The sequence below is a fragment of the Aspergillus stella-maris genome, assembly GCF_047715825.1.
Source record: "Aspergillus stella-maris strain CBS 113639 unplaced genomic scaffold BDV14scaffold_5, whole genome shotgun sequence".
NCBI lineage: Eukaryota > Fungi > Ascomycota > Eurotiomycetes > Eurotiales > Aspergillaceae > Aspergillus > Aspergillus stella-maris.
Window position 1 is genome coordinate 691,194 of NW_027396799.1, and position 12,843 is coordinate 704,036.

The 12,843-nt window shown below is 48.1% G+C and overlaps 5 protein-coding genes and 1 non-coding gene across 6 annotated transcripts; 2 read left to right on the forward strand and 4 right to left on the reverse strand.

The window, feature by feature from the left end:
• Positions 1-961: 961 nt before the first annotated feature.
• On the forward strand, positions 962-2,736 carry BDV14DRAFT_210529 (amino acid permease/ SLC12A domain-containing protein; the record flags this gene model as incomplete). The annotated part of the gene is made up of 5 exons (XM_073775914.1): positions 962-1,102; positions 1,153-1,429; positions 1,496-1,565; positions 1,619-2,355; positions 2,420-2,736. The coding sequence occupies 5 exons, from the start codon at positions 962-964 to the stop codon at positions 2,734-2,736; spliced, it is 1,542 nt and encodes a 513-aa protein (XP_073632420.1).
• Positions 2,737-4,297: 1,561 nt separating this feature from the next.
• BDV14DRAFT_196270 (uncharacterized protein) lies at positions 4,298-5,044 on the forward strand (the record flags this gene model as incomplete). Its single annotated transcript, XM_073772410.1, has 3 exons — positions 4,298-4,518; positions 4,582-4,900; positions 4,973-5,044. 3 exons carry the CDS (start codon positions 4,298-4,300, stop codon positions 5,042-5,044), a joined length of 612 nt encoding a protein of 203 aa, XP_073632421.1.
• A 1,499-nt stretch (positions 5,045-6,543) lies between these two features.
• On the reverse strand, positions 6,544-7,272 carry BDV14DRAFT_165960 (uncharacterized protein). The gene is made up of 2 exons (XM_073767404.1): positions 7,189-7,272; positions 6,544-7,138 (listed from the first exon to the last, which is right to left on the reverse strand). The coding sequence occupies exons 1-2, from the start codon at positions 7,253-7,255 to the stop codon at positions 6,846-6,848; spliced, it is 360 nt and encodes a 119-aa protein (XP_073632422.1). The 5' UTR covers positions 7,256-7,272; the 3' UTR covers positions 6,544-6,845.
• A 1,432-nt stretch (positions 7,273-8,704) lies between these two features.
• Positions 8,705-9,210, reverse strand: BDV14DRAFT_165961 (uncharacterized protein). The gene has a single exon (XM_073767405.1). It carries the CDS (start codon positions 9,101-9,103, stop codon positions 8,885-8,887), a length of 219 nt encoding a protein of 72 aa, XP_073632423.1. The 5' UTR covers positions 9,104-9,210; the 3' UTR covers positions 8,705-8,884.
• A 404-nt stretch (positions 9,211-9,614) lies between these two features.
• Positions 9,615-9,734, reverse strand: BDV14DRAFT_t24. Its single transcript has one exon. It is a non-coding gene; the product is annotated as a tRNA-Leu (tRNA).
• A 333-nt stretch (positions 9,735-10,067) lies between these two features.
• Positions 10,068-12,343, reverse strand: BDV14DRAFT_165970 (class I SAM-dependent methyltransferase). Its single transcript, XM_073767406.1, has 10 exons — positions 12,272-12,343; positions 11,800-12,213; positions 11,712-11,746; positions 11,606-11,664; positions 11,464-11,510; positions 11,368-11,403; positions 11,198-11,316; positions 11,095-11,120; positions 10,963-10,993; positions 10,068-10,903 (listed from the first exon to the last, which is right to left on the reverse strand). Exons 2-10 carry the CDS (start codon positions 11,851-11,853, stop codon positions 10,303-10,305), a joined length of 1,008 nt encoding a protein of 335 aa, XP_073632424.1. The 5' UTR covers positions 11,854-12,213; positions 12,272-12,343; the 3' UTR covers positions 10,068-10,302.
• Positions 12,344-12,843: the final 500 nt, after the last annotated feature.

The following is a 12,843-nucleotide window of genomic DNA, read 5'->3' on the forward strand; positions in this document are numbered from 1 at the left end:
CCCAACTTGTTTGGAACAGCCGTGAGTTCTGAGATTGTCAAGATAAATTCGCCCATGTTCCTCCATTGAGCCGAGTCAGATATACAACAGATAGACGATCTTCACTCGGCTCTATTCTCCCTTGACGCTCAACAAGGTAGCAAAGCATTCCGCATATACCAACAGTTGGCTTTGCCTGGATTGCCTGGCAGTATGGTTATATGTTCCAGCAGAATATTGTCTATCAACCTTTAACACCTTGCGTCTACCCTTATCACCAATACCTCCTCTACCCTTGACCACAAATGCGGCACTTCCTTTGTTGTGTCAGCGCTGAAACCAGAACTCACCTAAGACGGGACACTTCAAGTGCACCCGAGGCGGGTCAATTGAATCGCCCAACGAGCCAAGAATTGCAGGAGGATTAGGTTGACTGAGCCCAGATGTGACTCGGCCCGACCACTATAATGTGGCGATATGCGATAGATAATGACGGTAGACAAAGAGATACGGCAACGGGGGATGATAATGTTGTCGCGGAAGGCAATTTGAGTCTGTCTCTGGATTTATCACACCGCTGATATTCCTGTGATATTGTGACAGCTCATCTACTCTGATGCCAACGGGTGGAAATACCTTATTTCAATGTAATAGATTGCAAAACTGAGACCTGATCTCTGTTCGCAGACATATATGACTCGAAATTACTTAGATAATGCTTGACCAGCTATAATAGTATCGTCTTTATAGGCGTATTTTGATCACCGATTGGACAGCACCTGCTTCTTATCTCTGGGGTCCATGCTCTTTCAAGAGCCGAGTCAGATCATCCATGTCAATTGCCGACGAGACTTAGCCGTGTAGAGCCAATAGCCGTGGTAAGTGTATGCGTTTTAAAAGCTGCAAGAGCCCTGTCAGTTTAGGAAACAGTATCAGACCACCTACTGCAGGATTTCCGCTCTCCGCCCACTTTACTGCTATTATGGCGCCGTTTAAAAGTACCGATCATGAGGTGAAGCACGACGCAGAGCGCCAGGATGATACCAAGTCAGTCCAGGAGGGCACCCAGGCGGCCAACGTAGCTCCTGGAGAATTAAATCGTGGTCTCAAGCAGCGGCATTTGGTATGTCTACCCTACTGCACACAATGAACGGTTGTACTTACATGATGCAGACTATGATGGCTATCGGCGGCGTAATTGGGCCGGGTTACTTTATGGGGATGGGGACAGGACTATCTACCGCTGGTTCAGCCGGCCTTCTCATCTGCTTTGCTGCCCTGGGATGCTTGCTGTGGACGGTCATGCAGTCTCTTGGTGAACTCGCAGCATTCATCGCCGTCTCGGGCTCGTTTACCCACTATAGCACGAGGTTTATTGATCCGGCTTGGGGATTTGCTCTTGGCTGGAACTATTGCTTTCTTTGGTGTGGTATTATTATGGCGGAGTATAGTAAGTATTGATTTTATGTTCACCCATGTGCTTCGGGAGTCAACTGACGCACTATTCCATCTACAGATAACCTTGGGCTGGTTCTGACATACTGGGATACTGCTATGCCACGATGGGGATGGACACTTGTTTTCTGGTTTGCAACCTGCCCATATACATTACACTTAAGCTCTCTGCTGATATAATTAGGGCCTTCTTCATGGCATTCGCCCTCCTAGGCGTCTGGGCCTTCGGCGAAGCTGAATTCTGGCTGTCCCTTACAAAGATCATATTCATAGGCGCTTTCTTCCTCTGCGCAATCCTCATTACAGCAGGTATTATTGGCGACCACAAAATCGGCTTCCACTACTATCACGACCCAGGCCCCTTTGCCAACGGCGTAAAAGGCGTGTTCCAAATTTTCGTCTTCGCCGCGCTCCAATACAGCGGAACAGAAATGATCGGGTTGACGGCAGGCGAATCGCACAATCCAAGCAGGGATATACCAAAGGCTGTCCGGAGCGTCATTTGGCGAATCTTGGTTATCTTTCTTGGTGGGATATTTTTTCTCACGCTTACTGTTGCCTCTGATGATCCTGATCTACTCGGGCGGACGACTAAGACAGCCAGTTCGCCTTTTGTAATTGCGTTTAAGCGCGCGGGCTCTGACGTTGGTGCGAATGTTGTCAATGCGCTTATTCATGTGAGTATTTTCTCTGCGATTAATAGTGCCATGTATGTTGGATCTCGGACGCTTTATGGGCTCGCGAAGGAGAATGCTGCGCCGAGAATTTTTCTTTTTACGTTGAAGCGCAATGGTGTCCCTATTGTCGCGTTGATCACTTTTCATCTTATTGGGTTTTTATCTCTGCTTAATTTGTCTTCGGGGGCTGGGAAGGTGTATACCTGGGTTACGTCTATGACTGGTGTGGCAACCTTTATTACATGTGAGTTCATCTATCTCCCTATTTCCCGTTGACCGACTATTGTCTATACTAATACCACGAAAAGGGGCCTCAATATGTCTTTGCCACATCCGTGTCCGCAAAGCCATGGCACTGCAAAACATTCCTTCCTCATCCCTCCCATACAGAGCTGCCTTCTGGCCATGGGGCGCCTACGCGGGTCTGGTGGTTTCAATATTTTTTATTTTCTTCCAGGGGTGGACTTCGTTTGCACCGTGGAGCGTCGAGGATTTCTTCATGAACTATATCGTCGTCGTATTCTTTATTCTTTGTTTTGTGACGTGGAAGGTTTGGCATCGCACGCAATGGGTGAGGCTTGAAAGGGCGGATTTGTTTAGTGGGAGGAGGGATTGGTTGATGTAGGTTATCCCGGTATAGATTTTAATCCCAGTCCATCAATCCTATAGAAAGAATCCCAATAGCAGTCCACGGACAACCGGGGTGAAATGAATAGGTCCGTTCGCATCTAGGAGCACCGCTCGGCGAATATGGATTATATCTACACTGTATCTATAGCCCTTTGTAATCTCACTCTCAACGTTGAACATAATACCAGGATCGAATTTGATTTTCTATTCTACGGACCTCAAACATAGTCCCCCCCGCTTCGACAGCCAAGCATGCAGCTTTGTCTCATCCGTGGACTGGAGCAGTACTCCTCGAATTGCTCGGGCGCCCTCGACACAATCATAGCCTATCTGGCCTGTGACAGTCTTATCAGGCTCTTCACCCTTTTAAAGAACTTGTTCTTTCCCACCCTGAACATTCAAGCCGGCAAACTCCTGTGCCAAATTCTTCAAGCTGTGCGAAGACTTGCAACTGCCGAATGCCTTCTTAACGGTTTCTTCGGCTAGAACCTCAGTATCAATAATTCTCGCAGTTGGTCGACTACTGATTCAAGGGGAAATAGGGTCTTCTATAACTATTAAGTGGGTATCTAGTTGGAAAGTCTGGTTCTGTTGAACAAATAGCAGACTATCATCTCTGGCTCTACGGGGATCTCGTTGGTTTGGACGGCTATTTGTTTCCTTGCTTGATCATGCTCGGATTTACTGTAGTTGTCATTGGAATGAAAACTCGGTCTGATGTTGTGATCGTATTCCAGCTCCTTCATCAGGCACACTCGTAGCGATGCCTCGTACCAACATCTAAAATAGCCAGAGGTGTTTTAGTAATGTCCTGTCTATGCGAAAACAACAAACCCCAGCGACCCATTATTCGTCGTCTTGGGCATGATTAAAAGGTCTAAACAGATTTTGAAACTATATCTCACTTACAAAGACACTCGTCAATCCTAAAGGTTAAGCCTACACGCCATACCGTTGAGTAGGCAGTTCTAGATTCTCTCAAAAGAAAACTTCCAATCTTGATATTTGATAGACGTGGAATCCCAAGTGAGGTAATCGATGCCGATGGCGGAAAGTGTGGTAGAAGGTACCTGGATTTTGCTTGCACTCTGTTTCTCGAAGACCTAGTTAGCACTACAGTGTTTCAGAAGGACTAAGGGGCCATAACAAACCTTCAACTATAACACAGAGCTCCATTGACACCAGATTCATAACCAACTTTTCAAAACTGAACAACGTTTATATGTTTCTCAAAGAAAACCAAGTTAGAGAATAGTCTGGGTGATCATCCATTTATTCCATTGATCACCAACTCATCCACATGCCCCCATTGTGAGTTTCACCCCTCTTTACACCATAAAGTATGTGAAGACCATTGAAAAAAGTCTTACCTAATGCAAGAGCTGTCGCAACAAGGCCTAAAACTCGATGATATAAGAGCGGCTCATGTACCCTCCTAAATGATCTACCAGAGGCAACCTCCACTCTTGACTCTCGTCAGCAATCACTCTCTCTGCATTTCATTATCCAACTCTCACAAGCGCCTTGAACTCCACCGAACAATTGCAAGCACCACCATGACTATCAGAAAAGAAGAAATAATCCCAAGCCAAGTCGGCCACAGCAAAACCCCCTCTCCCAACATCACGCTCGTCCGTCACCACAATGTAAAGGACGAATCCAGATCCGAATCCACATCTAACACCCCTGAAGCCTCTAAAGCATCCACCAAAAACACCAAAAAGCCATCCCAAAATCAGGCAAAGGCCGTATTGGAAGAAGCTAGACAAAAGGCAATGTCTGAGAAAAAGGCAGCCCAGACCGCTAGGGAAGCGATTCGCCTAGCAAAACAGTAGATCAGGGCTGCAGAGGACCAGCTTGTCGCTGCGACTGCGCAGCTCCAGGGTGCTGTGACGCGGTTGCCAGAACTTGATCATGCGGCTCGTACGGCACAGCGGCGGGTCATGGATTTGGAAGCGGAAGTGGATCCGGGACTGGGGCTGGACGAGGAAGAGAATGAGGATGAGGAGGAGGGAGAGGAAGAGGGAGAGGAAGAGGAAGAGGAGGAAGATACCCCAGAACGGGCGAGTCGCAGTTCGACTTTCCACATTGAGTCCACTCGCAATGGGTGGTCATGGTCAGCTACCGGTCCATCGGGAACTGCGGTACTTAATAATATGGTGAGTGAATCTAATCCAGGGAGAGAGCCCTCGGTAGCACAATAACTAACCAGTTCATCATCTATGAAATAGGGCGCACAACCTGGAAACGTCGTCCTTGGAACTCAAGTCATCTATGGAGGTTTAAGTTTCAATTTTCCATAAGTTGGTAGGGTGTTCAGGTCCGCTTTCCTCAGGCGAGGAATGGAACGGTTGGTGATGCGTCGCTTCTGTGTGCAATAGCATCGGAATCAGGGCATTATGCCTCTTTCAGAAGTTTTAGAGTAACCGTTTCTATCTCAGTTTTGATTGTTGTCTGAAATGATTCAATTTTGTTGTCCCTTGAGCTTAATTCTTTGCAGCAATGCTGTACTGTATGTCCCATACATTATGAACACTATGAGCAGCGATACCCAGACCCTGCTTTTCTGTACAAGTACAGGGGAGCCACTCTATTCTAAAGAAGCATGAGACTTCAATTACACTCTACCATGACCTAACCACAAACACCACACCTTATGTCAAATGAGATATGAAAAGGCCCAATGGTGATTCGAGGTATGCTGATCATCAATATAATAACTTAGGCACTATATTCAAAAACCCCTCACACCAAATCAAACCTCACACTCTCCTCCATCCCGTCCTGAGCCCGGGCTATAGGTAGCCTACCCCATTCCCATCATTTTACGACCCTCCCTTTCCATGCTTTCCTCTCCTCCATGACCTGAACATGTCCCAGACCCAAAGCTTCTCTTAAACACAACACTTATCGTCCTCCTCCCAAGGCCAAAACGCCGCAGAGCAGCCCTCATCCCAAAAGACGCTGCTCGTACCGGCGGGACAGTCGCGGTCTCCGTCGTGGCAGGATCCGCCTTGGGATTGGCAGGAGACGGCGTAGCCTAAATAAGGGTGAAGATTAGGTAGGGGTTATAGGGTAGGTATGATATTTGTGGGAATAGGGCAGTGGACTAACTGTGGGTTGCTAGTCTATGGTTGAGAGGTTAGTTATAAGTTTTTCGTTGGGGAGTTGGGTGGAGGGAAGAGGGGGGAGGGAAGATGGGACCTACCCGAGGACTGCGATGACGATGGGCAGAAAAGGTTTCATTCTAAAATTGATGTCAACTGAAATTTGATATGATAGTTCTTGAGGAATGAAGTTTGCTTTCATGAATGCTTGCAAATTCGAATTGTTGATGAAGAGCAGACTTGGGGGTGTGAACAGCAGCTTTATACCTTCCTGGCCACCAATCTCTCCCCTCTGAAGACGAAATCTGAGTCCTCAAAATACAAAGTATGCATTCAATACAAATACCTCACAGTTTGTTTCTATTGCAAGAAATGATCTCCAGCCGAGACGTTACATCTCGTACTTACTTGAACCATTCACTTCAACATCTTTTTATATGATGGACATATGGCATTCGTATATGCCGGCCTGACGCAGATCCCTTGTATACTATGTATATCACCCACTACCCACCGCACAACATCCTGGTACTTTTGTATCTTACTGGCTGACGGTCGGGCCAGGGCCATCATCTTGGCAGTTTCATGGGTTGGGGATACGAGGTTCAAGGCGATGATCGACAGATGCCTGCAGGTTGGGGATACAAGAATAGAAGAAAAATGACAGTGAGAGCTCAATATACAGTTTGATTGAAGTGCAGAACATGAGCGTCATCCGAAAGAACGCTCGTTGGCAGGACACTACCTAGTACGTAGAGACACTCTGATATCACGTGATACGGTCGGCCAGCATCGCTGGACCAACAAAGCAATAGATACAGGGAAGAGACTATATATACAACCCAGAACAAGATGAGAATAAGAAAACATTTTGGTATCGCTTGAAGAAAACGCCAGAAATCCAGCCCAAGAAACCCAGTCCCTAAACCAGCAGGGAACTACCATGCCCAACGACCAGCCCATCGCAAACCCATCACATTAATCAAGCAAAAGCATTTCACCGACAAGACTTGATCGCAACACAAGCCTCATATGGATTCTGAATCTCAACCATGAACCGCTCAACATCCTTCCGAAACTCCCGCCGGAATTTCTGGCAGTGCCCATCAAGGTACATCTGCCCGCGACAGGACTTGTCCAACGCGTAAGTGAAGAACTGCGGGTTCTCGCGAACAGTCTTCATTTTTTCAATTCGGCCTTCTACGCGGTTCGCGTAGTGCACGCAGTCGACGCATTCTTCTGCTTGGGAGGCGGACATTATGGGGTCTGTACGGCGGGTGTACAGGAGTGCTGGATGGTGTTAGTGACTATTTCTTGACGAGGTGAAGAAGGGGGCATACCGAGACCAACAACAACAAAGATCAGGGTCAAGAAGATTGTTGTTACAGACGGTATCTTGAATTTCATTGTTGCGATGTCTTTGTTGGTGGTGATGTTGAACTGAGTTGAGACGCGCAACTACCTTGGGGGCGTCACACTAACCAGATCGGGTTAGCGGTGCTATTAATAGGGGTGCATCTATATAATCTATACTGAACTGTCAACGAACAAGATAGACTGATGGTAGACAGACTATTCAATAATGTGAAAACTCAGTAAGGAGAGCTCAAGTCTGAGGGGTCTTCCTGGTCCTGCCGCTCAACACAAGTCCAACGTTCCTTCCCAATTAGTCTGCCTGAATCATCACCACCTGGACCATGCAATCGCACTCGACTTTTTTTCCTGATTTGCCTACTAACTATGGTCTTTGAATTATCTTCTATTTAATAGGCCTATTACCATTCTATATTTTTATCTGTCACTATGGGAACCAATCCTTCAGGTTTCTTCCTATCACCGCCCAAAAACGACCCCGACGACCTACAGCATCCCGATCGAGCCAACCAAACCGACAAGATAGACGAATCCGAAGACACTACAGAGCCAAAGCCTTCCCGAGGCCTGAGAGAGAATGACACCATCCACTCTGCATCGAGCAGTCCTTCTACTGACACTCACTTCAATGACCCCCTTAAACACGGCGTGATAGATGAAGATTCGGACGATTTAACTGGTACCTTGATCATCAACTGCCACTTCTTTGAGGACTAACCCCAATCAGGACGGCCTGTTCTGCGAAGACGGCGTGGCATTGAGGGTTTGTACGATCGTGCTAGGAGTTCTCTTGAGAGCAGTGAATCCATACCGGGCAGGGTTCGCGAAGCCGTCCGGAGCTTCGATCCTTTCCATCGCAATCCCAGCACCGGTCGCCAACGATCGTCGAGCGGCCAGCTTCCTAATAAAGTTCATTCCAAGACATCGAAAAAAGGGGCAAAGTCCAGTGCGTCGCTTTCGCATGGTGAATATGAGGTTGTTCCTTCTGGATCGTCCAAAACGGCCGGCAAAGACCAAGTCTCAGCGGAGAGCAGCAAGCCGAGTCCTCGAGCAACCTATAGTGACCCTACGTTAGCAACCAGTCCTGCATCTACTTCTCGTCCCCCACAGATACCGCCATTGCCCTTCCAAACACAGCCGTTGGATGTCCCGGGTGCCCTTGGCAGGGGGCGCCCATCTGAAGCAGAAGACAGAGCCTTCCGCACACAGCCAGATTCTCTAACGGGCAATATGGATTCTGGAACTGAATTTCCGCAGAGACGGCGCCGACGCGATAAATCTCCCACAACATTCTCCGACAGAATAGGACAGAAAAAGCCGCCGCGATCCATATCGTCTCACTCCGGTAAAACCGCTCCTGGTACTGAAACCAATTCGAGAGTAAGGGGATCGTCCGAGTCGGAAGTGGTGACAAAGAACCAGGACAAGACCAGCGTTCGTGCTTCCATACCCAGACCACGGGGCCTGACAGAGTCATCTGCTAGGTCGTCCAGTACAGACGCGGTCACTGCAAGCAGCACGAGAGCATCAAGAACGCATCTTGAAAGCAGTTCAATGTCGACCGTCTGTTCAGCTGTCCCGGAAGCTTCCCAAACGGTGCTACGGCAGTCAAACCGGGGTCTCTCCCAATCATCATCTAGTGACAATGAGCCCAGTACAGCATCATCTGTTGATGGCGGAACCAGAATCACGGATGATGTGGCAAAGGCCATGGCTACACCCTTTCAGAGTTCCAACGAGCCAGCTTCCATTAGGACAAAACAACCGCAGGAGGACCAACAGCAAACACCTGGGGCGAAGTCCTCGGAAAATAACAATAACCCCCGCCCGCGTCTCCCCAATTTTTGGCGCTTTGAAATGACTGGAGATGGATTGGCCCATGTAGGGAGTTGCAATATGTGCGAAGGCCCCATGTTTTCGGTCCAATTCGAATTGGATCCTAACCCTGGTCCATCCTTTTTGCGACCATCCGATATTGGAGAGGGTGGTGAACTTGACAACAACTTTGAGAATATCGCCTGGAAAGAAGGACGAGGAGTTGCAGCCTGGACCGGCGGTCGAGTGATTCACGCCCTTGACTTTTACATGGTAAGCTGCGGCCAATGCTCCACGGCCTGGCATAGATCCTGCCTGCAGAAGAAGCTTCAGAGTTTGCAAGGGATTAGCATCGGGGTGACCTGTCCGACATGTCGTGATCTTTGGGGGTGGCCCGCGAAATAACTACCATAAACCATTAGCCAGGTATATCTTGTAGTTAGCTAGATAGTGAATAACATACAATCACCATTTTCAAAGGCAAACCCCGATCGAGTAAACACTGACAAAACAATTATATCCGATATTCGAAGGATATAGGGGGAAAATTTAAAATAAAAAACAAAAAAAAAATAATTGACAAGGGTGGGATTCGAACCCACGCCAAATTAATGACGCGGAAACTTGTGATTACAAGAGGAGGTTCGCCTATCGGTGTACCTTAACCGCGCGCCTTAGACCGCTCGGCCACCTTGCCTTTGTTGAAGAATAGGCAATTACTTCAAATATATAAGCCACCGCAAAAAGGAGGGGGAGGAGACGTTGATGGGTGTCGCGCCTAACGAGTGCCGATGTCAAGTGGCCGGACTTTGAGATTTGGCTGGATTACTGGTCGTTGTGGTGTTTGAACTGGGAGAGTGTTCTTGAAGTGCGATTGTGTTTTACTCTAGGTGTTTCTCCGACATTATCCCGACTTGGGATGGGAATTAGGGGCTCGTGGTGGTCTTGTCTTGGGCTGTGATGTTTGTGGTGTGAGAGTGCGGTCGGAATATATATCTCTGTCGGGACATCATTTGAGTACTCCAGCAATGCTGACTATACAATGGATACTTTCTACAACAGCGCAAAAAATCAAAAGATGAGCGATAATATTTGAATAAGAACGAACGAGAACGCTCAAGATAACATTAAGCAATAGCAAGCTCAAGCCGAAGCTGAAGTAGGTAACCAAGCTAAATCGCAAAATCTGCCGTCAAATAGAATAATAGGTACCCCATACCATCCCAGCACAGCGACAACACGCCAGACCAAGAGTGGAGCGAGCCCTACGACTCCGTGCTCTCCGGCTTCTGCCCATAAACAATATGTACCTCTGAATACAAATGAATCGACAGATCCTTCAACTCAGCCCGAATCCCCGCACAGAGCGCCTCGATCTCCGTCCTTTCCCACCCCAGCACCCTCGTGAAAAGTGCATAGCAGTATGGCGGAATCGCCTCAAACATATTAACCTGGTGATACCGTCCCAACTCTTTAAGTTTGGGGTCCTTCGCCCATGGACTCTGCGGCAATTTAAAGATTTCATCGGTGACGTTGACGAATCCCGCGCGTTCCATGCGCTCCTTCCACGTTGAAGTCGTGTTCATGTCCTTTCCGAACTTTTTAGAGGCGGCGTGCATGTTTTTTACGCCCTCGGCCATGCATTTTGCGCGGAGGTGCGTATCGTCGTCGCTGTAGGAGTTTACGTCGATGGAGGAAATCTCGAAGTACCCGCCGGGTTTTAGCGACTTGAAGGCTTCGCGGAAGACGTGGTCGTGGTCGCGGATGAAGCCCTCTAATTCGCGGCCGTGGATGTAGTCGAAGGGTTGGCTGTAGGACCAGGTTAGTTCGAAGTCGTCGACTTCGAAGCGGCAGTTTGGTGGGATCCTATTTCATTGTTAGTATGGTTGGTTGTGGTTTTTTGATTGATAAGGTGGATAGCATACCAAGAAGGCTGAATCGGACTAAGATCGTTTCCTAGAATTGCGCGGCGCGTTAGTTCAGATTACTGCTTAGTTGGTTGGTGGGTGGTGTCGCCGGGTTCTTTGTTCTGGTGCATGGGCAGGAGCTCAGCTCACCGATAACCTCCGTCTCCGGGTGTTCGCTGTATTACCAAATATTAGTCGCCGTCGCATCCCTCGTTTTGCTCCCAATTCCAGCTCGAAAAGACTAAGCACTCACTCTGCAAAATCAATCGCCCATATGCCCGTCCCCGTTCCGATGTCCAGTACGCGCGCGGGATTCTTGATCGGTGCCCGGTTCAGCTCGCCCTTCAGTAGCATGCGGTAGATGTGGTGGCTCTGCCCTTATTAATCTTCGGCATTTTTTAGTCTCGATCGCGTCGCACTAACCAGGTCCAGTCGATCTTGTTCTTGTTCGTCGTTGGGCTAGTTGGCGGTTAGTTGGGTTGGCGCAGTTGGGTCGCGATGGGATCGGGTGTAGCGTACCAAGACGTATTCTCCTTCGTGGTATGAGTGGTATCGGCGGCCATTCTGAGGGGTTTAGTTTGGTTCGTGCGATTATTTTGCTAGAGATACCTCGTATCTGAGAGTATCAGTAAGGGTTTGTTTGGTAAAAGGGAGGAGAGGACGTACGTGTAGTTCATCGCACTGGAGGTGATGCTCGTTGTGTAGCTGGCGTCGCCCAGCCTGCGACTGTTAGCGGGAATCGAGAAATTGCAGTCTACGCGACGTACGAGCTCTGATAGCTAGAGTCATTGTCATCGAATGTCTGCAAGATTAATATCAGTATCACGGCGACTGAGTGAGAGACGAGAGACCAACGTCAGGCTCGATGAACTGGTGGTTGTCGGGTTCGATGCGATCGGTTGAGGCCATTTTGCGGAGGCCGACCGAGGTTAGACTGCCGGTCGCAGATTAATAGTAGAGGTATTAAGACGATAAGAGACAAAACAGAGATAGAATCGAAGAGTGCGATAGCAGTAAGGAATGAAACACCAGGATAAAATGAGAAAGAGAGTCAGCAGAAAAAACCGAGTGATTTGCAGCCACCAAGGCTTAGAAGCGGAAAGGAGGATATCAGCCGATGCAAGAAGGCCGTTAAGGAAAAGAGCGGCGGAGTACAAAGAGCGACTAGAGATCCTGACAGAACAGAGAACAAAATACAGAATACTAATTAATCTGGTCGCAGTTCTCCGATGGTGTCGATCGTAGGGACAATGGCAGGAGCAATGGTTCCTAGGCTATATTAGCGCTGATTCTTGGCGAGATCTCTCTACTCGGCAGTACAGCATTCCTTGTGTCAAGAACAGTCTATAAGATGCTTATACAGAATTCAGTATTCAGTAGGCACCCTGTTCAATTGTTCATATATATAAATTTTATAATAATAATGTACCATACCCACCTGTCAGCCAACGGCAGCTCGGCCCCACCGAAACCGACAATCCCAGGGATGACTCAGCAACTTGTACAACTTGACACATCACTCCCGAGTGTATACATGTCACGCGACCTCGCTGATATGCCAAGACGTCCTCTTGGCCGTCATGTGACGCTCTAGCGAGTCACCCGACCTCCACCCCACAACAGTATTTCGATTTCATATTGATTTCAAACTCCACTATCAATCATACTACCATGTCGTTGCTATCCAAAAATGTTAGTATTTTCATTACAAAAAGTAACCAGAAACTAATATTATATGTTGTTAGAGCGCGTACACCCGCTACCTTGCAGAGGTCGAGAATAGCGGCCTGGAGCTGCCTGAATACACCACGGTAAGTCAAGATTTTCGCGCCTGCTGTGTTCCTAAGGATTTTTTGTTTATTCTAGGTACGATTTGCTAATGGGTTTCAAATGGGTTTT